General features: G+C 34.4%; 3 protein-coding genes across 4 annotated transcripts in view; all 3 read right to left on the bottom strand.

Moving 5' to 3' along the window:
• The window catches only part of LOC139971037 (uncharacterized), a 42,913-nt gene that overhangs the window by 13,248 nt on the left and 3,546 nt on the right, over positions 1-26,119 (bottom strand). The window lies entirely within an intron of this gene.
• On the bottom strand, positions 860-5,614 carry LOC139971047 (uncharacterized). Its single transcript, XM_071977211.1, has 4 exons — positions 4,787-5,614; positions 4,256-4,367; positions 2,496-2,699; positions 860-1,861 (listed from the first exon to the last, which is right to left on the bottom strand). Exons 1-4 carry the CDS (start codon positions 5,201-5,203, stop codon positions 1,479-1,481), a joined length of 1,116 nt encoding a protein of 371 aa, XP_071833312.1. The 5' UTR covers positions 5,204-5,614; the 3' UTR covers positions 860-1,478.
• On the bottom strand, positions 11,734-15,373 carry LOC139971006 (uncharacterized). Of its 2 annotated transcripts, none has more exons than XM_071977131.1 (4): positions 14,280-15,373; positions 13,713-13,830; positions 13,083-13,310; positions 11,734-12,558 (listed from the first exon to the last, which is right to left on the bottom strand). In XM_071977131.1, the coding sequence occupies exons 1-4, from the start codon at positions 14,694-14,696 to the stop codon at positions 12,047-12,049; spliced, it is 1,275 nt and encodes a 424-aa protein (XP_071833232.1). In that variant the 5' UTR covers positions 14,697-15,373; the 3' UTR covers positions 11,734-12,046. The 2 variants fall into 2 exon arrangements, with proteins under 2 accessions (XP_071833232.1, XP_071833240.1); XM_071977139.1 differs by having other exon boundaries at positions 11,734-12,504; positions 14,280-15,372.

The following is a 26,119-nucleotide window of genomic DNA, read 5'->3' as shown; positions in this document are numbered from 1 at the left end:
ATTCCTTATCCTTATGTATACAGTATGTATACTCTGAATCAATAGTATGAGCTTCTTACTCTGTGATTGTATTGTTTGCTATATTTATATTGTCTGAGAAAAATGTCCCTTTTTAATGTGCGTACGGAAATTTTAGATATATGTTCTATAATGCTACAATCTGTGGAGTTTGGAGATACTGCCTCATTTGTTGGGATGGAAACGTTAGTAAGACAGAAAGGGATCGTGTTGACAACATCATTATAAAAGCTGAAATATTAGTAGGGGGTCTCAGTCTGCTGTTGATTTTGTCTACCAGTGTCTCCTACAGTCAAAGCTCAACTCCGTTTGGGACGACTGTAGTCACCCATTTCATGTTCGACTCCATGATAAATTAATATATAGGGGCATTGGTAGACTTCCTCAACTGAAGATTAACCGCTACCGCACTTCATTTATCCCTCGTGCAATAAAACTTTACACCAGCAATTTGAGTCGTTAGGTGGTTGCCTAGTCCTTGGATGGGTAGGCTCTCTGTCTTTAACTATTTAACTTGATCTTACCTTCTGTAGTTATTAATTGTAAATGTGAATATCGTTTTATACATATTTTTGTATTTGTTATAATGTGCGAGTATCGAAATTTCCGATTTTATGGAGCAATAAAGTTTTACTTACATACTTATGTGAACAAATTGATCTTGACCTGAAATGTGTGAAATCAAAACTTCGTAAATTGTTCTAAAGCATAATTCCAATGTGCACTTCTTTAACAGCGGGTTCCTAATATACTGTACTTTATTAGAGTATCTTCGTCTAAGTTTATTCTCTAACAATTGCATATAATATATGCTTTTCTCATTTTTGCTTTACAGCCTGATGCTAGTACTTTGGTATATACATTTCGATACAAAAAAGACAACAGGTATTGGCCTAGCAACGCGCTAATTTTATCCAAGCTGACGTACTGTGCAAAACGACGTGAACACAAATTCTAACTTTACTATAGGTAAGAGGCTTAGATTGTTTATTATAAGGCTATCCCTATGTGTATTCAATGTCAAAGCATTGTTTATATTCGAATGATTATGCAGGTGTACCTTATCAATTTTATGTTGGCTTAGTCTCAGCGACTTTATACCGTTATGTGGGTTTCGAATGCTGATGCGTCAAAAATTACCAACGGTACGTATTACATGTGTACATTTGTAAGGGGCAGATATTTTTCATGCAAATAGTTCACAAATTATACAATGATTTTTTTATACACCTAAAATGTTAGACCACTGTAATCCGTTGAAATGAAAAAGTTTAAATGTTCTAGATTTTTTTTCCTTCAAATTTTAACGCGAGCGTCACTCAGCTTAATGATTACATAAACCATTGCAAACGACACACTTTTTTAATTGATATCGGACTCAATATTTATTTCAACTTGTAGCGGTTATAGCGGCATTCTTTGACATCGATCGTTTGGCTTGCCACCAATTTTATTCCGCCTTAAGTTATTGTATCATACTTTATTTCATTCGTACAATCCATATTTTTGGGGATTTCGTAGCCGGACGCGTCACAGTTTGCATCATAACTTGTAGATGCTGAACAATTCACTTCGAGATTGTCTGTAGTGCTCATTGGTGAGACCATGGCTTCAGCATGAGGTACGCTGATATGACACGTTGCTGCTTTCCCTGCGTCAGCATTAACATATTTATTAACCGTTGCATCGGCTGGTTGTGAAAAGATTGCTTCATTCGTTGAAACTGGTTTAGGAAATCCGTTAAACTTCAAATATCGAATATATATTGTTAGAGCGCAAACGACAAGCACAAGGATTGATACTGATACTAGAAGAAAAGCCACGACCGGGATACAGTTGCATGCTGTTAGTTGTTGGTGATTGCCGTTGAGGGAGGGTGTGGCGAATGTCAATGGACCATGAAAAATAAAAGAAGAAATGCCATTAAGGTAATCTTTAAACAAGAGAAACATAAATTTAACTATTCCGTTGCTAAACTGTGTGTCTAATAGTCGAACACAGGAGTTAGATAAAATTCAAGTATACGTAGCCTTTATCTACTCACTTGGTTCTTCCCATTGGCTTCAGACGCTTAACAAGCAAAGGTCATAGTATGTGAGCTTAATCAACGAATAATTATTTGTTTTTGCATAGAAATGATATATGTATTCTATATATATATATATATATATATATATATATATATACATTTCTTCAGTACGCAATCATGCCTATAGTGTCTAACATTTTATTGCTATGCTTTACTTTTCAATTATTGCTGAAGTAGAATCAGTCACACCTACTGTCACTTGCTAGGGAAGTACTGATTCTAAGTTTGGTATTTGTTCGGTCTTGGTAGATCTGAGACGCATAGACTGACAGTAACTATTAACAGATACTGGCCTATTGCTACTATTACAAAAAAACAATCACTTCAACAATATAATTATCGTTAGAGGACATACCAGTACCAGTACTGACTGAGTTGTGTGTCTTACCATCTGTCATTTGTTCTTTACTATAACTCGCCAATGCTTTGGTTGATGCAATAGAACGCACGGAAGCGGTCGTTGAAGTTGAAGTTGTGGTAGTTTCACGTTGCAATACGTTGATGGTAACTCCTGTTGCGCCTATTCTACTACAGTTACATTCGATGTAGCAAGTTTGATGAGATCCTGCTGCAGTGAACGTTTTTGATGAATCTTGAATAAAAAAGAATATTGCTGATATGTAAATAGTATCTATAACATGACATTTACAGTTTCACAAATCGTGAGCTTTTTTAAAAATTTGTTAGAACTTTGATTTGGGTGAATGTCTCTGTTCTCTAAAGTAAAGATATTTTATTTTACAGAAATGAATACTTCTGGTTTATAACCAAAAATATATAAACTGATTGTCATGATTTTAGCCATTATTGCTGTTTAGTGGTAAGTCTGGAAATCTTCCACTTTTACCTTCATATTAAAATTTCATCTCTCATAAGACTGTATGCATTCATACAAAAATAGACAGCTGCATAAGAATCCGCCAAGAACAAATGTCAGACAAAATTAAAGACAGAGATTCCATAGTTTCTTTTAGTTTCGTTTCGTAGAACTATATTTCAGAATATTCCATCTTTAATTGAATACAAACAATAAACAACCAGACAAATGACAGGAAGAGGTTGGAAGTGATTACAATCAAACCTTGCAAATGCTTGCAGGTGTAATCACCTGGAAACACTGCAACGTGATTCCTCCTACCTCGTAAAAAAAATTGAAGTTTAGTTAAGAAGAACAAAAAAATTAACTTGCTCAAACCCGAAACCATTTATGGATATATTTCTTTGCTATAGTTTGTTTTGCTAGACATGGTTGGGACAGCACTGACAAAAGCTTAACTTCATATTTTTAAGCTAATTCTGGTTTGTTCTTTCGGTATCTTGGTTCAAGTCGGTGTTAGATGCTGCAGCAGTGGCCTAGGAAGGTAATAACAGTGAGTTGGATGGCGGAAAACCGGTGTTGTTCAGGGTATCCTCAGAAACATTCTAGTTTTGTAAATGGGGCGGTGAACCAAATGTGGCGTTAAAAATTCCACCTGTTCAGTTCTTTATTTCTCCTTTTTTTTCTCTACATTTCAAGTATTTTCTCACACTGTCAACTATTTACTAAAAATGTCATCTTCTTTCTCAAAAGTCGAACTGTGTATATAAAAATACCAGCTAGGACCTTATTTTGTTTCAGATTTTTTCTTCTAAAGTTTTCGGTAGGAATGTCTTGTAGGTACTGTTAAGAACTTGTAGGATCATATTGAAAATGTAAGATCAAATTGAAATTCAACCTTGTGAAACTGTCCTGTAAATTATAAATAAGGTCTATGATGAAGGTACCGGTTTTTAATTGCAGAGGCCAAACCCCATTTGCGAGTTCTTAAAAAAAATCCCATAACATGGCTTAGTGAGAATAACACTCAGGTGAAACCCAACTAATATGTTGCTTTAATAGATAACCTTTAGTTCTGAAAAGTGACATGAGGGTTTTCTTCCTTGAGAATGAATTGTTGTTAAGTTAATCTCCGACGTCACCGTCAAACAGTTCGAGTGGTCGTTTATGCCGTTCGATGGAAAACAATCAGCATATAGGGCCAATACCATTTATGTATCTTAGATACCGTTAAGATTTATGGATTTCATACACTGATAACAGTTAACAACAATTTTTAATCAAATATTTAAAGTTTTGGAAACCCTCCTTCAGTCTCAATGTTTACCTACCCTCAGAACAGTTGTGCGAGTAACTGGTGTTTGGACAATTCACTCTTATATCTTCACCCTCTGTAACGTTGATTACATCAGTCTGCGTGTGAACAACATTACTTGAATTGAACTGAAACCAAAATATAGTGCAAGCATTGATGCATGCTTATTGACGGAATGATAATATCACAGTCAGGATCTTTCTCCTATTAATAATAAAATTTGTATACAATGTCCGAAAATGATTATAACAATGCATACGTACATTTAAAACCACCTACTAATTAATGTATGAAAAAATTGATATCACTGAAAGCGAACTCGTAAATTGTTTTTTTTTTCTTCTTGAATCTAAGATCAGACGTTAAACGTCTATGTAAATACCAAAGTAAGGATTTTCGATTAACAATATATTTGTGAGCGTTATATCATAAACTAGTCATTACAACTGAGAGCATGGTGAAGTTTTGCTTAACGCTCGATTATTAATCTAATGTCTAATGTATTTTAAAATTAACTTTAAAGGTCCTCCTAAAACAAACAACCTACCATCGATACGTTTTTGACAAAGACTTCAAATTGGCAAAAGACAAACAATTGTTCACATCCAAAGGCATATGGTAATGAATATATGGCACAAAGACATTGGTAATATCCAGCTACACTATTATCTATGTCAGTTAAACGAAGAACGTTCCGTCCATTATCGGCTGTTGTGTGACATGTTTTATATCTTTTGTTGCATTGTTCTACTGAGAGGTCAATGCGACTTGTATTTGCAAGGTAGATGAACCAAGTAAAATACGAACAGTTTCCACATATTCCACATTCTAAGGTGACATTTTGACCGATAACTGCGGTTGTATATTTATCTAGATAGGTAGTCTTAGCACAAGGTGTACTAATGCTCATACAACAATGGATGAAAGATAAGGATCCCAGAAAGAAATAAACATGCATGATCATTTGATTAATGTCCCTTCGTGTCTACAGATTAAAGCAAATTCTGCGGTTCAAAGATAACAGTAAGCTAATGAGTACACGCAAACCAGCACTAACAACTTGTACACGTTATAGCTGAATAACGCGTTGGTCCAATTAACGAATGAGACTGAGAAACACGTTTCGCGTTGGCTCTACCGTAGTGTATATCCTCAGTGGAATATATTCGTTTTCAGTAATAAAATTATCCATATCATAAGGTAATCTGCTCGGAACGTTGCGTTCTCTGCTGAACTGACTGATACCCAGCGTAATACAACATTAATCGTTTGCACACTGAATGAAAATGGTTAAATAGTCTGTTCTGTACACGATGCGACAACTTACAGAAATTAATGAAACAGTTTTTCATTCTTTCACGATCGTGCTGGAAGCTGGCCTTCTTAAGTTGTTTATAAATTCGTTTGAATACGGTAGCTTATAGATTCATGCTTTTCAGCCCAATATTTCTATATTATTACAGTAAAGAAGATGTTTAGCACCGTCTGTACCACATCCTCACTTGTAAATATGATGATGAGTCATATTATAAGATTAAGAAAGCATATAGAACAACGAAGAAGTAGTTGAACATTAAAAGGAATGATCGCCATTTAAAGGGAAACCCAGCATGAAACGAGGTTTCTCTGCAGGTACGTGTCATCCTCTGGAAATGTCCCCTTTTCATGTAAAGTTTTATTCCAAATGTCCCAAAATACTCTTGAATACATCGAAATGTTGACATGCACATAAAATAGTATTATGTTGGTAGGGGTGGGGGGCAAAACAAGGACAAACGCTCAAATGCAACAAAATAACGTCCAAAGAGAAAATGACATCAGTCAACATGGAATTTGTAGTAACTTAAATGTCAACCGCCATGCCTTGAGAGTCTGCTTGTTAGCGTGGACTTTGCATTTCAGTATGTAATGTTAAAACTATCATATTAGTCTAAGTATCATAGAAAGATGTCAACGTTAACGATTTTATGAATGAACTTAGGAAGAGCCGTAGCCCTAACGTGTTTTTTTTTGTGTGTGTGAAATGTTGCTTGTTTATTTTTGTGAGAAGAACTGATATTAGAGCTATGTTTTATTTAGGTTTTTCTTCGCAACGATAACATCTACGAAAATTCCAGCAATTCTACAGATGCCCTCAATTGGTCAGCACCATTAATTGTCCAAGTTAAATAAATGCTCCAAATCTGGTCCAGTCTAGCACTATATCGGTTTTCAAGACATGTAGTTCTCATTCAGTAGTTGGAAAATGCCTCTACCAGTAATCTAATACAAGAAAATAAAAGTAATATTTATACGGAAGCGTAGAAAGGATACGACATTGAATAAAAATGACATCACGTGACTACATTTGACGTACAGAACACAGTAATGGACATGATATATATTTCACATCCAGTAGTGAGTTACACATCAGGCATAATGATGACTCTAAGCTACATGTCAATTGCCACACCGCTTGATAAATTTTGAATCAAGGTTTGCTATTAAGTCACATATTTATATGAGGTGAAAACTAATAACGATTGAACATTTGGAATGCTTCGCCTGATTAATTTTCATTCAAAGGTGCCATATATCATACTGGAAACTGACTCTAATGCAAAGCGAAGACGGTATATTCCATTCTTGTATGGTAGGGGTTTCGTAGCTATGTTATCTTAACCTAATTTTAGCTGTTACAGTAGGTACCGTATCACAATCAGAGTAGGGTATGTCCGCCTGCAAGGATAACCGGAAAATATTCCTAACAGAGAATAGTCCTAAGGTGACCTACTCTAGTGTTTTGTTTTTGGCATATTGTGAGTCTCCATCATTCTTGGTTGGCTGTTGAAGAGGATGAAATGAACTACCGATGGTCTAAAAAGTCTGGAAAATTGAGATGAGTTAAGGCATTAAAAAGTATTTTAGAAAATCGTGGGTGCAACAAGAGCTGTCACTGGGTTGAGGAGCATCATGCTAACATTTGATCTGTTCTAGCTCAACAATCTAAACGGTCATGGTAGCAAATAAATGGGATGTAATAGCCATCAGATATATCATATGATGGATAGACATGTCAGTTGAAAACTTCTATCTAAGCTGTAGCGGCCTTGGAAAGCTACGACTTTAGTTAGTCCATGGAGCAAATAATTGTGGTATGACAACAGTACTTTGAGCATCTTCTCTCCACTCATGATACATCTGCCTACAAATGAGCTTAGTTAATCTACGAATAACCAATCTTTGTGTTCCGATGAAGAGATGGAAGACAGAGGTACTGCACGTTTGTGATAAGTTTCTAAAATGTAAATCATCATCTGCTGATGAGATTTATACTGACCCGTTGGTAGAATATTTTTTCACTTCGCTCTCCGGATTCAGTCCCTTAATGATTATTGAGAAAAAAATGGAAATCTACTTTAGATTTCCATGGTGATATATACCTTATATCAACGAAACCATCAACAGAAACTACGATATATATATATATATATATATATATATATATATATATATATATATATATATATATATATATATATATATATATATATATATATATATATATATATATATATATGTATATATATATATGTATATATATATATATATATATATATATATATATATATATATATATATATATATATATATATATACCATGAAGCACAACAAACATATTGTGGACATTTCGAAATAGCTTTCGAGAATTCTGAGTCCACATTTTACTGACCATCTGACATAAAATGATCTGCATATCTCCCATCCTTTAATATTACGTTAATATTGAATGCGTGTTTTTTAATCAATATTTAAGTTTGTCTTGAAATTTTTGTAGACTATTTAGTAGCAGCGAAAAGTTGAGGGGGCTCTTACAACTTGTATATGTAATATTACCTTTCCTTAATAGTAGTGCACGGTACATGGTGCTCGCTGTATTATTCTAATATAATACATACTCACAGCACACTGATACTTACAGTACACTGCGTTGTTTATCATTTACTACATATACGGGAGGCTTTATATTTCCAATATAGTATTAATAAGCCAACCCGCGTTTTTCAGATCTGGCAACTACTTTACGTTTTGTATGATGTGGAAAGGAATGCTACCAGCGAGTACCTAATTATCACTTCTCTACTTACCCATATTCGCGGATGGCAGCCTGGTTAAGCTTGTGTACTTACCAAATTAGTAATTGACTAACTACCAAACTATTTAACTAAAAGAACTAACTCATAAACTTAACAACCAAGTAAGTAACTAATTACATTACAACTTGATATGAACATATTGGCTAAAAACTAATAGAATATTTTTCTTTCAAGTCCTACCTGAATATACTCTCCTATCATGCTACTGTGAGCGGGTCATAGTCGTCACAAAAGCCGATTGTACATAGAGAATGGTTAGCTCACCTTGGTGGAACTCAATTGTTTTACTTTAGCTCACAGGCAGATGGGTAGAGGTAGGGAATCGGGTGTGTTACATTGAGATACACGACTTTGCATAATATTATGAACTGAAGAGCATTTTTTTTAAGGAACGTTTGTATATATAATTGAACGTGACTTGTCACAATTATCTTTTACTAATAAGAAAACATTAATAAGCACAATGATAATAATAGTACAACGGAATACTAAATGCAACTCATTAATTGCTTATAATATGGACCTTAGAATTTGAAATAGTTTCTGGGCTTCTTAACCTTAAAGTTAATTAATCATTTTATTCTCTGTCCGACGCTACTGAGAGTCCATCTGAAATGTTACAGTATGTGTATACCTAGATACCATGTGTTATATATATATACATACATATATACATACATATATATATATGTATGTATGCGTGTATGTATGTAGGAATATATATATATATGTATGCGTGTATGTATGTAGGAATATATATATATATATATGTATGCGTGTATGTATGTAGGAATATATATATATATACCACTCACAGATCACAATATGAACTTGGTGAAACCTAACATAACACTAGAAATTTGGTAGGAAAAATCCTGAAACTCATGGCACACACACATAATACAATTATTGCGTTATACTGATAAATATCGGGGCTTTGATATTAATCTAGAAATGAAGTAAGTGAATGTGAAAACACACATAAGTTGAATGTTGAAGTTTAAAGTGTCCATGTATCAAGTTATCCCAATGTTGTGTTCTTAGGTAATTTCAACAAGTTTGGTTAACAAGGACTAAAGAAACGAAACCTACACGCTCTGTCTCTATATAAGTCTAGGATGGAGAGCAACTTGCTGCGCAATGGATTGCTCAGTTGACTTCATCGTGTCCCATAGATTCAGTTATACGTTCTAATTGAATGCAATGTCTGTTATAACACATTAAACTACGTTAGATCGCTACGTTAGAGAAATACACCGCGAGAATAACAACGTTTGTTCAATCCACATTAAAATATTAACACATTGTGATGAACTGTAGAGTACGACTGCCAAACAGCTAATGATCTATTACACAACATTAGGCCTATGACCGATTTCCATTGATAGGACAAAACACTGAATAATGAGCCAGAAAGGAGAGAGCACTTTGTAGTAGTTCCTACAAGTTTGCAAACTAATAAAATGTTTATATGATGTTTTAATTACATGTTAAAGATATATTGTTGGAATGGTGTTGAACTCATTTCTCAATAGGTCAAAGTGAACTTCGTTTTCAATTCTTAAGCATACAATTTGTCCGCCGATACATCACGAGGAAAGTTTTAAAACGTTTTTAATACTCATATTCTACTTAAGCCTTTCATTAAACATAGAACAATGCAATAAAGAAGGACATACCTTAAACAGATGTTAATTCAAACTGTTTATTTCACGATTTTGGAAAGCCATGATGTTGTTAATTTGAGACACTAAGATGTATATATATATTTTTTTTTAATTTGAAATTGTAGTTAGTTGGAAAATCCAGAACAATGAAAAAACTTCCAGTCCCCACCTAATATGTTATACACGTTTGCTGATTTCAAACCTTAATGTTAAGACTATTGTCATTATAACAGCCGTACAGTCGAGAGTCCTATCTAATATTGAGATTAGTTGTTTCAAAAGGAATATGAATCAATGTCAATGTCGAATTTACATTGAAAAGAACTATAACACTTATTACTTCCTTAATCTCAGTCCGTGCAAGAAATATTATATTAAAACCGTTTTCTTGCCATAATTTACAATTTCTATGCACAATGCAAAGGAAAACAAATACATATTGTAAGGTCAAATGTATGTCATCGATATCTATTTAAACACATCGTCAAAAGTTGATATTGAATATAGAGATAATAATAATAATACTTATTTACATAGCGCATTATACCGACGATCTCTATGCGCTTTACAAGAAACATAATTAGTACAAAACTACAGCATAGTAGAACAAAAACTTAAAGATACACGAAAGGATCGAAACAATAACAAGGTCCAATGAAAGTAGCACGTGAATAAGTGAGGTTTGATGACGTTTAATTTGTCTATGGTAGGGGTATTTCTGATGTGGGTGGGGAGACAGAGTGTTCCAGAGTTAAGGGGCTGCAAATTGTAAAGAATGGTCACCATACGTCTTAGTTTGAACTTTTTTGTGGTTTTAGGAGAATAGCACTGTTAGATCTTAGTGAGCGAGTTGGAATTTGTAAGGTGAGTAAGTTGTAAATATAGTTTTGGGCAAAACCATGATCGGCTTTGTAAGTGAGGGTGGGAAGTTTGTACTTTACTCTTCCAGAAACAGGAAGCTAATGAAATTGGTGGAGAATATGTTTAATGTGGTATATGTTATCTGTGAGGGTAACTAATTTGGAGGCAATGTTTTAAATGCGCTGATGCTAAGAGAATTGGTAATCAGGAAGACCAAAAAAAAGGCTGTTATAACAGTCAAGTCTGTATAAAACAAAAGCATAGATAATTGTCTCGGTCAAATTTTGATCAAGATATTTGCAAATTGGCTAGATTTCTTACAGCGTGTGAAGCAGAGCGGTAGATATGTTATTTAAATGTGGTATCAATATGAGTTTATCATCACAATTACACCCAGGTCTGTAACAGAGGGAACGGGAGATATCCATGAATCGTTAATCTTAACGGTGGTTACAGGGGTGACAGTAAAGACCCTTGACGTAACATGCATCAATTCGGTTTATGTTGTCATTGAGAATTAGCTTATACATTATTCTAGTTGATCAATATTCTGATCCTTTTCATCAATTTTCATTGGCACATAAACTTGTGAATCTTCTGAATAAATCATTCCTTGTAGACCGTGATATATGATGATGATACGACAGTAATAATATAATTAACATGACCAATGAAGTTTAACGCATAAATTCTGTTGTAGAGTAACATTACTTTGTTTAGAGCATTAGCGTTTTGTAACGATGGATGTCAAAACACCGCAACAACTTTAAAACAAAATCCAGGTCATTTCCTTTAAATTCTTCCAGTGACAAATTTGTTTAGTCTACCAGAGTCTAGGGGAAGTGTTCTCGTGACTACACGATTCAATTTTGCAATGCGTACGTTTAGTTTGTCATTTGAAAACAACTGCTTCCTCCATGCAATTGTGAAAGTTACTCGAAGCCTATAAAAGAAACGTGGATTGTTAGTTTAGTTTGTTAGTGAAATAACAGAAAATGATCCAATAATGTATACGGAATACTAAACTAGATTTGATTCCTTTTCCTTATGTATACCGTATGTCTTTTCTTCATATTCTGAGCTTAATGGTTACATAAACCATTGCAAATGATACATTTTTATAATTGATATCAGACTCAATATTCATTTCAACTTGTAGCGGTCATAGCGGCATGCTTTGATATCGACCGTTTGGCTTGATGTCAATTTTATTCCGCCTTCATTTATTGTTTCATACTTTATTTCATTCGTACAATCCATATTTTGGGGGATTTCATAGCCGGACGCGTCACAGTTTGGAACATTACGTTTAGATGCTGAACAATTCGCTTCGTGATTGTCTGTAATGCTCATTGGTGAGACCATGACTTCAGTATTAGGTACGCACGTATGACACAATGTTGCTTTCCCTGCGTCGGTATTAACATATGTAGAAACCGTTGCATCGCCCGGTTGTAAAAAGATTGCTTTATTCGTTAAAACTGGTTTAGGAAATCCATTAGTCTTCAAATATCGAATATATATTGAAAGAGCACCAACGCCAAGCACCAGGATTGATACTGATACTAGAAGAACAGCCACGACCGGAATACAGTTGCATGCTGTGAGTTGTTGGAGATTGCCTTTGAGGGAGGGTGTTGCGAATGTCAATGGACCTTGAAAATATAGAAAACATTAAAGACAATGCCATTAAGGTCTCTTTAAACATGAGAAATATCCAGCTAACTATTTCAACGCTAAAATGTATTAGGATACCATTCGTCATAAACAGGAATTAGTAAATATTCTAGTTATCTTTATCTACTCACTTGGTTCTTTGCATTGGCTTCAGACGATTAATAAGCAAAGGTCATAGTATGTGAGCCTAATCAACGAATAATTATTTGTGTTGCATATAATAATAGCTCTTCTCCAATACACGATCATAATTATGGCATTTTCAATTCTATTTCCTTTTTCAATTATTTCTGACGTTGAAGCAGTCACAACAAATGACCATCACTTGGGAAATATTGATTCTAAATGTTGTATTTGTTTAGTCTTAGAAGAAACTGGGATAGAGGCATAAACCGACAGCATCTATCAACAGTATTATATCTTCCATTGCCAGAGCAATCACGACAGCATATAGTTATCGTTAGAGGACTAGTACCGATAATGACTGAGTTATGTGTCTCACCATCTGACATTTGTTCTTTACTATAACTCGTTCCTGCTTTTGTTGATGCAATATGTGTGGCTGTGTGATGTACGGCTGCTTCTGTTGATGCTCTGTGATGCGTTGATGATGTTGTGGTTGTTTCACGGTTCAAAACGTTCATCATAATCTTTGTAGTGCAGCCATTAGCAGACTGACATAAAATGATGCAATTATTATGATATCTTGTTGCAGTGAATGTCGATGAACCTTGAAAGAAGAAACAATTCGTACAATGAGTTTCTCATAACATGAAGACAATTCCATTTGAATATTACTCTGTGGTGAGCATGTCGCCTCAGGTAAATTTAAACAAATGCAAAACATGTTTACTTTGAAACAGACTGGAAAATGTGGATTCTTGTATTTTACACTTTTTTACTGTGCAATTGCAGCAAATCCTGACACACTTGACGAGGTAACATAATAAAAAAATTCAATGCTATAAAATGAAAGATGACCAGTTTATACTGATTAACAGTCTTATTCATTCAATGAATCAATTATTTAGTAATATTTGAATAACAGGATTATTTCTTAATGATGAAACCTACATATGTAATGTATGAATGATATTTTTTGTAAAGATTATGTCATGGCCAATCCACCTACCTTCTGAACAGGATGTTGTAAACGTGCTCAACCCCAGACAATTGACTTGCACAAGTTCATCCTCAGGAATGTCAATAACGGATGTTTCTTTTGAACCAGTATGACTGCCATTGAAAGTCTACCAATAAACGCACAAAGGCAAACAAATAATGGATTTTCGTAGAAATGATCATAATCGTAGACAAAAAATATTGAATAATCAACTCGTAAAACTTACGGATATTTTATTTTGAAAAACTTGATAACAAAGTATCAGTTAATGTAGTGAATAAATGAAACAATAGTTGGCTAAAATTTATGTCTTAATTTGGTACCAATCTTGTCGATAAATTGATTAAAAACGTTGAAATTAGTTTAAACGTTCATAATAAGTAAAAACGTAAAGCTTTGCGATATGGAATAAAAATGTGCATGAAAAGAAGAAACCATCTTCATACAACAATTTCAAAAAGAGAATATTTTGGTTCTGCTTTAACACTACTTTCGTTGTACGTAGTCTTAGGCTACTACGTTTATGAAGTATATTTCATATAACATTGTTCCTTTTATTTAGCATAATTATCTTACCATGAAGAGGTCTCCGACAGTCACTTGAGCTTGGCAGACAACGATCAATTGGTTACAAGAAAAGGCGGTTGGGGGTCGGTATTCAATGGCACATGTACATTGGTAATATTCGGCTGAATTCTCACTGACATCAGTTAAACGGAGAACTTTTTGACCATTGCGGTTTTCCGTAGCACAAACTTTATAATTTGTGTTGCACATATCATCCAAGATGTCAACGTGTGGAATTGCATTTGCAGGGAAGATGCGCCAAACGTACCTAGGACAACCTGCTAACTGCACACATTTAAATGTTACATTTTGGCCAACAACTGCAGTTATATTCCTATTATCATAATCCGATTGAACACAACGGCCGTTGATGCATATTAAGCAGTGGAAGAAACAAAATAATCCAAGAACAATACAAATATTCATATTGCGTTTTTTTCTCGTGTTGCACAGATGCAATTAATTGGTCCAAACAGTAAAGTAAAATAATTTTGCATCAGCGTTACAGAACCATATTATCGATGAATTCATCGCTCCATTGAAACTATAAGATCATTTCGAATTTTGCGCTATATAGTCTTTCGAGAAAATAACTTAGGTCTAGTCGGTATGATCGCCTATCGTTAAACAGAGTTATTAAATATAAATGTATGGTCATTTCTGTACACCACAGACAGGTGTTAGAGGAAATCGAAGGCACTGCATTCGATAGATATAACGTTTGCACACCAAATAAAACAAGATATTTCAAGGACACTGTGTCTTTTTGTGTAACCACCGTCTTAATGTAAGCTGACTATGCGATTGAACGAAACCGAGCGTTGATGCACGTCGTCATAGTATTAGACTACAACGATAAATGAACAGGACTGGGACTTGTGTAAAGCCATCTAAAGGACATCCGCATATCTTGCAATGATTCATTATTGTTATTTTTGGCTAACTATAAGAGCATGAGGAAGTAATTTGATCTGATAATTAAATGCAAAATGAAACAATGATAAACAGGTAAAGTGAAAGTTTAACTTTATTTATTCTGTCAACACCCTTCGATTTATTATAAATCGATAAACTTCCCAAAATATGCTAGAAGAATAGTCGATTTGGAGATACGGAAAACCCATCTGTACATCAACTTATTATCATTTGCGCAACATTAGCAAGATTAGAAGATATCTGACTAGACAAGCAACTGAACAGTTGCTGCACTCCCTGATAACATCTCGACTTGACTACGGTAATTCTTTGCTCAATGCGATTACAAATGCATCAATGAATATACTGCAAAGGATTCATGGCACCGCCGCACGAATAGTGACAAAAAGTCCTATAAGCTAAGTCATATAACACCAGTGTTTAATGACTTACATTGGATGGCAAATTCTGCCCGCATTGAATTTAAGCTGCTGCTTCTCACCTACGTGTGTGAATGGAATGGCCCGGATCATACCTGAAGAACGTTTTGGGCCCATATCATCCATCCCATGACTTAAGGTCCTCTTATTAGGCACTTTTTAAAGTTTCAAATGCCAGACTTCCTTCATGTGGTTCCAAGGTTTTCGTAATCGCAGCTCCTACTTACCACTTAACATCAGGAAGGCCACCTCATTTAAATGTTTCAAATCCCAGCTGAAGACATTTCTATTTTATAGATATTTTCATCTTTAAGTTCTCGACTGCGGCTTTCAACAAGCCTTCGGCACTGGATTTATGGCGCATTATTAAGTGATTTATTCACATAACATCACATCTACCAACTTGCCCAAGAAGACACAGTTCCCACAAAGGAGCGTATTAATAGTAACAAAACACCTACAAAGGATTTATAATTTTAATTTTAATATTTTAATTATAAGGACTGAACAACTACCCCATTCAATTAGCTTTCGTAACCTTTCTCTTGAGTAGAACGACTCAATACATGCAATCCCACGATACTTTTTCTTTACCTTATGGATGCAAACCTAATATACTTTTGATTTGATTGATGTCGAAATTTTAACTGATGCAGATCACGTTCTAGTGAACTTTCCTTGTTGTGATATCGAAAAGGGAACACTTTACAAGGCCCATAAACTGGGAATTTATGCTATGTAGTTTTGTGTAACTCTACAATTGTTCAAAAGAGCTGGAGTCGAGAATTTTGTTGTTTCATTCCTCCTTCCAAGTTTAACCCATAAAGAATAAAAGAAAAAATTGGAGTGGGGGGGGGCACTTTGGAAACTTGCAGATAAATTCTCACGCAGTTTTCTGTGTTTGATTCGACTAAACGGTTATTTGGGCATTATCAATGAAAATAAAGACATATTTGGAAGTGCTCTACATAGCCATTGTAATTCCAATGTTTTGCTTATTATAATTCTTAACCGTGCTGAAAGTGAACTCGTGAAGTTTTCGTCCAGTACAAAATATCGATGTATATATACCCTACATTTCAATCTTAACAGATGATGAGGCCATAATCTACTTATATGATTGTATAAACAGTCTAGCACTATAACGTTTATAAAGTAGTTGGAAAATGCCTCTACCAGTGCAGTATAATACCTAATACAGCATAATAATATAACAATAACATATACGGAAGCGTAGAAATGATACGTTATTTAACAAAGCATGACTTCACGTGACCACATTTGACGTACAGAAACAGTAATGGATATACAATATATCTCATGTCCAGTATACTATGTTACAACCCAGTCTAAATGATGACTCTAAACTACATGTCCATTGTCACACCGCTTGATGAATTTTGACTTAAGGTTGGCTCTCTAGTCACATATATATATATGGGATGAAAATTGGATTATAATTAAACTTTCTGAATGCTGCATAAACCTCGCCTCATTAATATTCATTCAAAGGTGCCATATATCATACTGAAACCTAACTGTAATGCAAAGCAAAGACTGTTCATTCCATTGTACTTGGGTAGGGGTTTCATAGCTATGTTTATCTTAACCTTAGTTTCAGCTGTTACAGTAGGTGCCGTGTCAAAATTAGGGTAGGGCATGTCCTAAGATGACTTACTCTAATGTTTAGTTTTTGGCAGATTGTGAGTCTCCATCATTCTTTCTTGGCTGTTGAAAAAGATGAAATGAACTACCAATGGTCTACAAATCTGAAAGACTGAGATGATTTAAGGCATTAAAAATTATTTTAGAAAATCTTGAGTGCAACAAGAAATTTCCGCAGCAAGAGATGTCACTGGGTTGAGGAGCATTATGCTAACAGTTGAACTGTCCTATAGCTCAACAATCTAAACGATCATGGTGGCAAATAAATGGGCTGTAATAGCCATCAGATATATCATGTGGTTGGTAGGAAATATCAGTCGAAAACTAATTCTATCTAAGCTCTAGCGGCCTTGGAAACGACGACTTTAGTAAGTCAATGGAGCAATTAATTGTGATATGACATCAGTAATACAAACATCTTCTCTGCACTCATTATACATCTGCCTACAAATGCACTTAGTTAATCAACGACTAACCAATCTTTGTATAAAAAAAATGGTAGACAGAGGGACTGCACGTTTGTGATAAGTTTCAAAAATGTAAATCATCATCTGCAGCCTATGAGATTTATACTGACCCGTTGGTAGAATTTATTTTTCACTTCACACCCCAGACTCAGTTCCTTAATGATTATTGAGAAAAAAATGGAATCCTACTTCAGTTTTCGATGGTGATATAAACATAATATCAACGAAACCATCAACAGACATTACGATTTGATATCAATTAGTATCGTGTAAATATATGCTTCGAAGCACAAGAATCATACTGTGTAAAATTCGACATTGCTCACGGAATTCCGAGTCCATATTTTACTGACGATCTGACATAAAATGATATACACATCTCCCATCATTGTGATACTAGGTCAATGTTAAAAACGTATACGTAAAATAATTCTTTAAGTTTGTATTTGAAATTTTCGTAGACTATTTAGTGACAGCGAAAAGTTAAGGGGGCTCTTTCAACTTGTATATGTGATATTACCTTTTAGTAGTCAACGATACATGGTGTTCACTGTATTATTCGAATCTAATACTTACAGTACACTGTGTTGTTTATCATGTACTACATGTACGGAAAGCTTTATATTAACGGTATAGTATTAATAAGCCAACCCGCGTTTTTCAGATCTGGCAACTACTTTACGTTTTGTATCATGTGGAAAGGATTGCTACTAGCGAGTAACTTATTATCACTTCTCCACTGTACCCATATTAGCGTATGACAGCATGGTTAACCTTGTTTTTCTCACCAAATTAGTAACTGATTAACTACCAAACTATGTAACTAAAATAACTATATATAGCCCGCATCTTGATTACGTGGAGTAATTCACAATTATTCAAATTCATGACGATAATGAGGTGTCGGAATTTGATATGAACTTATCTATGTTATAAATTAGAAAGAAGGTCTATCAACTTATCTATGTTGTTAATTGAATACAAAAAGGTTGACCAACCATGATTATCAGCAATAATACGTTTTATTTGTTCAACTGACGGAGGCTAGTCAGGTTCAAAATGCAGTTTTGTACGCGTTTAAAAAAATTGTAGGTAAAAATTGCGTTTAACCACAAGTTAAACTTTCCTATAGAGTTGACCGTATTGCCACACATCTTCAACTTCAGCTTATCCACTGTATTCTAAACGTTATGGGGTACGGCAAACTTACTGCTCATATGGTTGCATTTGCGTGGTAAACTTAAAGAACCTTCGGCAGAACGCACGATATTATTAGCAACAATAGTGAATAAATATACTCCTAACTCATTCCTGGAAGGTACTAATGATCGAGCAACTCGGAGAGTTGTCTGTTGCTCGTTTCTTTGAGTCTATCCAGGCTGCTTACTTTTCGATTTCTCAATGGCAGCTGGTCCATGAAGGAACGGATCATTGAGATTGCGCTACCATGCAGAGAAACAATGGCGAAACCTTTGAAATATGCTTGCAATTCTAAAGCAGTGGCCTTCGATCATGAAATGTTGGAATGAACACGAAGGAACGGGATTGGTTGGAGGCCTCAATGGATGGAACCGTGAATCGCACGTTTGGCAATTGAACTGCAAGATATCCGTTCCTTTAAGTTGTTAATACCGCCACACGCATTTTGTAACACATTGTGATGAACTGTAGAGTACGACTGCCAAACAGCTAATGATGAATTACACAACATTAGGCCTATGACCGATTTCCATTTATAGGACAAAATACTGAATAATTAGCCAAAAAGGAAAGAGTGCTTGCGTAACCGTTCCTACAAGTTTGGAAACTAATAAAATATGTTACGAGAATGCATTAAGTCGGCGGCCTTTTCCATCTTACGGACACAATATACGTCAGAAAGTTATCCTAAGGACGATATTAAGTTATTGCGCAATGCAATGTTAACGGCACTACCTATATCTGTCTTTATGCTCCCATTAAAAATTTACATCTTACTTTTGTCATTATAAGCCATATATATTTATTTTATTTGGGTTTATGTTTTGGTATTTCTTTTCGGGCCTACTTCTAGACACGTTTTTTCCTGTAATATTATTTTCTTTAGAGACAGTACTGTAATATTTTCTCTCCCTTTTTGATAAATCGATGGAAGGCGTAATAGAAAAATAAGTTATTATGCTTAAGTTAAGACATGTGCTAAAGACTTGTTAACATGTAGCCATTGATACTGATAAACTCAGTTGAAGTTTGTGACAACGATACGTAGTTTATATGATGTTGTCATTACATGTTGGAGATATATTGTTGGAATGGTGTTGAACTCATTTCTCAATATGTCAATGTGAACTTCATTTCAATTCTCAAGCGTACAATTTTTCCGCCGATACGTTTCTAATACTCAGATTGTACACAAGCCTGTCATTAAACATGAACCAATGCAAAAATAAGGACAAACCTGAAACAGATGTTAATTCAAACTGTTTATGTCACGATTTTGGAGACACGAAGATTAAAGTCGAAAACAGTACATATAAACAGAAATATGTACAAGCTGTTACTAAAATAAAATATATTTTACATTTAAGATAAAGGTGGCCTTTCTTTCACGACAACAACTCTCTACATAATAATTTATCAACATAATCTTAGTGTTAGCATAATTATTTTATTAATGCTATTGTTGTCACATGGGAAGCAGTATTGACACCCAACACTTGAAGATTTCGTCCACACAAGATAAAGAGTAGCATAATGCGATGTATTATCACAACACACGATCATTGAGGAGCTATAATAAAATAAAGATAAGTTAATCAAAATGTATATCAATATATATCAATATCATTTCTATATATATATATCAATATATATATATCAATATCATTTCGATATATATATATCAATATCATTTCTATATATATATATATATATATATTTGAAATTGTAGTTTGCCGGAAAATCCAGAACAGTGAAAAAACTTCCAGTCCCTACCAATACTATGTAATAAAAGTTTATTGGTTTCTTTGGTGTACAGTTTTCGCCATATCAAACCTTAATGTTAAGACTATTGTCCTTATAACAGCCGTACAGTCGAGATTTCTATCTTATGTTGAGATAAGTAGTTTCAATAGGGATATGAATCAATGTCAATGTCGAATTACATTTAAAAGAACTATAACACTTATTGTTCCTTAATCTCAGTCCGCCCGTGAAATTTTATATTAAAAATGTTTTCTTGCCATAATTTACAATTTCTATGCACAATGCAAAGGAAAACAAATGCATATTGTAAGGTGAATATTATGTCATCGATATCTATATTTAAACACATTGTCAAAAGTTTATATTGAATAAAGAGATAATAATAATACTAATTTACATAGCGCATCATACCGACGGTCTCAATGCGCTTTACAAGAAACATAATTAGTACAAAACTACAGCATAGTAGAACAAAAACTTAAAGATACACGAAAGGATCGAAACAATTACAAAGTCCAATGAAAGTAGCACGTAAATAAGTGAGTTTTTATGACGTTATTTAATTTGTGTATTATAGAAGCATTTCTTATGTGGGTGGCGGGAGAGAGAGCGTTTCAGAGTTTGGGGGCGGCAAATTGAAAAGGACGCTCACCGTACGTCTTAGTTCTAATTTTTGGTGGTCTTAGGAGAATAGCACTGTTAGCTCTTAGTGAGCGAGTTTGAATTTGTAAGGTGAGTAAGTTGTAATATAGTTTGAGGCAAAACCATGATCGGCTTTGTAAGTGAGGGTGGGAAGTTTGTACTTTACTCTTCCAGAAACAGGAAGCCAATGAAATTGGTGGAGAATATGTTTAAAGTGGTATATGTTATCTGTGAGGGTAACTAATTTGGCGGCAATGTTTTAAATGCGCTGATGCTAAGAGAATTGGTAATCAGGAAGACCAAAAAAGGCTGTTATAACAGTCAATTCTGTATAAAACAAAAGCATAGGTAATTGTCTCGGTCAAATTTTGATCAAGATATTTGCAAATTGGCTAAATCTTCTTATAGCGTGTGAAGCAGAGCGGTAGATATGTTATTTGCATGAGGCATCAATGTGAGTTTATCATCAAAATAACACTCAGGTCTGTAACAGAGGGAACGGGAGATATCCAAGAATCGTTAATCTTAACCGTGGTTACAGGGGTGACAGTACAGAACCGTGACGTAACATGCATCAATTCGGTTTGTGTTGTCATTGAGAATTAGCTAATACATTATTCTATAGTTGTTCAATAGTCTGATCCTTTTCATAAATATTCATTGACACTTACACTTGTGAATGTTCTGCATAAATCATTCCTTTAAGACCATGATATGTGATGATACGACAGTAATAATAAACATGACCAATGAAGTTTGACGCATAAATTTTGTTGAAGAGTAACATTACTTTGTTTAGAGCATTAGCGTTTTGTAACGATGGATGTTAAAACACCGCAAAACCTTTAAAACAAAATCCTGGTCATGCCCTTTAAATAATTTCAGTGACCAGTATGTTCAGTCTTCCAGTCTCACGGGGAAATGTTCATGTGACTACGACAGTTTCGCAATGCGTACGTTTATTTTGTCAATTGAAAACAACTGCTTCCTCCATGCAATTGTGACAGTTACTCGAAGCATATAAAAGAAAACGTGGATTGTTAGTTTAGTTTGTTAGTGAAGTAACACAAAATGATCCAATAATGTATGCGGAATATTAAACTAGATTTGATTCTTTATCCTTATGTATACAGTATGTATACTCTGAATCAATAGTCTGAGCTTCATACTCTATGATGTAATGTTTGCCAAGTGAACAAATGTTCTTGACGTGAAATATGTGAAATCAAAACTTCTTAAATTGTACTGAAGCATAATTCAAATGTGCACTTAGTTAGTAGTGGTTTCCTAATATATTGTATTTATTTAGTAGATTCAGTATCTTTGTCTAGTTGTAATCTATAACAAATACATATAATATATGGATATCTCATATTTGCTATATTACATGATACAAGTCTGTTGGCATTGGTAGTTACCTACTTTATACATTATACATTTGTATACAAAAAAAGATGTCAGCTATTGGCCTACCATACAAGTTGGTGAAGATCCACTTCACCAAGCTTGACGTACATTTTAATACGAAATGAATACCTAAATCCTAAATTTAACATTTCCGTAAGAGGCTTAGATTGTTTATTATAGGGCTATCCCGATGTTTATTCATTGTCAAAGTATTGTTGATATTTGAATGTTTATGTCGGTGTACCTTATTTTATTTTATGTTGGCTTAATCTCAGTTACTTTATACCGTTATGTGGAATTCGAATGATGATGCGTCACGACTTACAACGGTACATATTACATGTGTCCATTAGTAAGGGGCAGCAAACATGTTATCGTGAGAACTGATCTTTGTCATGGAAATAATTTACAAGTTGTGCAATGACTTTTTCATAGACCTAAACATGTTAGACCACTGTAATCCGTTGAAATTATATAGTTTAAAATGTTCTTGCATTTATTTTTTAATTTTAATCTGAGCGCCACTCAGCTTAATACTTACAAAAAACATTGCAAATGACACATATCTATCATTGATATCAGACTCAATATCCATTTCAACTTGTAGCGGACATAGCGGCATTTATATTTATTTCGATCGCATGGGTTGATGCGATTTTATTCCGTCTTAATACATTGTTTCATAATTTGCTTCATTCGTAAAATCCACATTTTTGGGGATTTCGTAGTTGGTCGCGTCACACTTTCCATCATTACGTTGATATGCTGAAAAATTTGCTTCGGGATTGTCTGTAATGCTCATTGGTAAGACCATGACTTCAGCATTAGGTTGACACGTTGCTGCTTTCCCTGCGTCAGCATTAGCATATGTATTAACCGTTGCATCGGCTGGTTGTGAAAAGATTGCTTCATTCGTTGAAACTGGTTTAGGAAATCCATTAGTCTTCAAAAATCGAATATATATTGATAGAGCACCAACGACAAGCACAAGGATTGATACTGATACTAGAAGAACAGCCACGACCGGAATACAGTTGCATGCTGTTAGTTGTTGGTGATTGCCTTTGAGGGAGGGTGAAGCGAATGTCCATGGACCATGAAAAATAAAAGAAGACATGCCATTAAGGTCTCTTTAAACAAGAGAAATATCCATCTAACTATTTCGATGCTAAACTGTATGAGGATACTAATCGTCAAACAAAGGAGTTAGATCATATTCAAGTATACATAGTCTTCATCTCCTCATTTGGTTCTTCCTATTGGCTTCAGACGCTTAACAAGCTAATGTCATAGTATGTGAGCTTACTCAACGAATGATTTGTTTTGCATAGTAATAATAGCTTTTCTTCAGTACGCGATCATGACGATGGTGTCCAACATTTTATTGCTATGTTTTTCTTTTCAATTATTGCTGAAGTAAAGCAGTCACAACTTCTGACCCTTGCTAGAGAAGTACTGATTTTAAGTTGGTATTTGTTCAGTCTTGGTAGATCTGAGACGCATAGACTGACAGTAACTATTAACAGATACTGGCCTTTAGCTACTATTTCAAAAACAATCATGTCTACAATATACTTATCGTTATAGGACATACCAATACCGGTACTGACTGAGTTTTGTGTCTTAGCATCTGTCATTTGTTCTTTACTATAACTCGCCAATGATGTGGTTGATGCAATATAATGTACGGCTGCGGTCGTTAAAGTTGCAGTAGTGGTAGTTTCACGTTGCAGTACGTTGATGGTAACTCCTGTGGCGCCTATCCTACTACAGTTACATTCGAAGTAGCAATTTTGATGAGATCTTGTTGCAGTGAACGTTCTTGATGAATCTTGAACAAAAAATATTATTGCTGATATGTAAATATTATCTATAACATGACATTCACAGTTTCACAAATCGTGAGCTTTTTAGAAGTTCAACTTTGATTTGGTGAATGTCTCTATATCTCTAAAGTAAAGATATTTTATTTTACAGAAATGAATACTTCTGGTTTATAACCAAGACCATATAAAATGATTGTCATGATTTAGCCATTATTACTGTGTTGTTATAAATCTGGATATCTTCCACTTTCACCCTCATGTTAACATTTCATCTCCCATGAGACTATGCATTCATACAATGATAAACAGCGGCATAAGAATCCGCCAAAAACAAATGTCAAACAAAATTAAAGACAGAGAATTCAAAGTTCCGTTTAGTATCGTTTTATAGAACTATATTTCAGAATATTCCATCTTTAATAGAATACAAACAATAAACAACCAGACAAATGACAGGAAGAGATTTGGAAGTGATTACAAGAAAACCTTGCAAATGCTTGCAGGTGAAATCACCTCGAAACACTACAACGTGATTCCTCCATACATCGCAAAATGTAAAGTTTAGTTAAGAAGAACAAAAAAATTAACTTGCTCAAACCCGAAACCATTTATGGATATATTTGTTTGCTATAGTTTGTTTTGCTAGAAATGGTTGGGACAGCACTGACAAAAGCTTAACTTCATATTTTTAAACTAATTCTGGTTTGTTCTTTCGGTATCTTGGTTCAAGTCGGTGTTAGATGCTACAGCAGTGGTCTAGGAAGGTAATAACATTCAGTTGGATGGCGGAAAACCGGTGTTGTTCAGGGTATCCTCAGAAACATTTTAGTTTTGTAAATGGGTCGGTGCACCAAATGTGGCGTTAAAAATTACACCTGTTCAGTTCTTTATTTCTCCTTTTTCTCTACATTTCAAGTATTTTCTCACACTGTCAACTATTTACTAAAAATGTCATCTTCTTTCTCAAAAGTCGAACTGTGTATATAAAAATACCAGCTACAACCTTATTTTTGTTTCAGATTGTTTTCTTCTTAAGTTTTCGGTAGGAAATGTCTTGTAGGTACTGTTACGAACTTGTAGGAACATATGGAAAATGTAAGATCAAATTGAAATTCAACCTTGTAAAACTTTCCTGTAAATTATATAATAAGGTCTTTGATGAAGGTACCAGTTTTTAATTGCAGAAGCCAAACCCCATTTGCGAGTTCTTAAAAAAAAATGCCATAACATGGCTTAGTGAGAAGAACACTCAGGTGAAACCCAACTAATAAGTTGCTTTATAGATAACCTTTAGTTCTGAAAAGTGACATGAGGGTTTTCTTCCTTGAGAATGAATTGTTGTTAAGTTAATCTCCAACGTCACCGTCAAACCGTTCGAGTGGTCGTTGATGACGTTCGATGAAGAGAAGCAGCATATAGGGCCAATACCATATATGTATCTTAGATACCGTTAAGATTTATGGATTTCATACCAAGAAAATACACTGATAACAGTTAACAGCAATTTTTAATCAAACATGTAA

Source organism: Apostichopus japonicus, chromosome 1 (genome assembly GCF_037975245.1).
Source record: "Apostichopus japonicus isolate 1M-3 chromosome 1, ASM3797524v1, whole genome shotgun sequence".
NCBI lineage: Eukaryota > Metazoa > Echinodermata > Holothuroidea > Aspidochirotida > Stichopodidae > Apostichopus > Apostichopus japonicus.
The sequence above is the reverse complement of the archived record's forward strand: the minus strand, read 5'-3'. Positions and strand labels throughout refer to the sequence as shown.

What these genes read in the sequence shown, in the direction of transcription:
- LOC139971047 (XM_071977211.1), bottom strand. Translation starts at nt 5,203, where the DNA reads ATGATCATGCATGTTTATTTCTTTCTGGGATCCTTATCTTTCATCCAT. An exon ending in TTGTCAAAAACGTATCGATG is followed by an intron (nt 4,368 to 4,786) that starts GTAGGTTGTTTG and finishes TTTTGGTTTCAG; the next exon opens with TTCAATTCAAGTAATGTTGT. An exon ending in CTCGCACAACTGTTCTGAGG is followed by an intron (nt 2,700 to 4,255) that starts GTAGGTAAACAT and finishes TTTTTATTCAAG; the next exon opens with ATTCATCAAAAACGTTCACT.
- LOC139971006 (XM_071977131.1), bottom strand. Translation starts at nt 14,696, where the DNA reads ATGAATATTTGTATTGTTCTTGGATTATTTTGTTTCTTCCACTGCTTA. An exon ending in CTGTCGGAGACCTCTTCATG is followed by an intron (nt 13,831 to 14,279) that starts GTAAGATAATTA and finishes GTTTATTGGTAG; the next exon opens with ACTTTCAATGGCAGTCATAC. An exon ending in TACAACATCCTGTTCAGAAG is followed by an intron (nt 13,311 to 13,712) that starts GTAGGTGGATTG and finishes TCTTCTTTCAAG; the next exon opens with GTTCATCGACATTCACTGCA.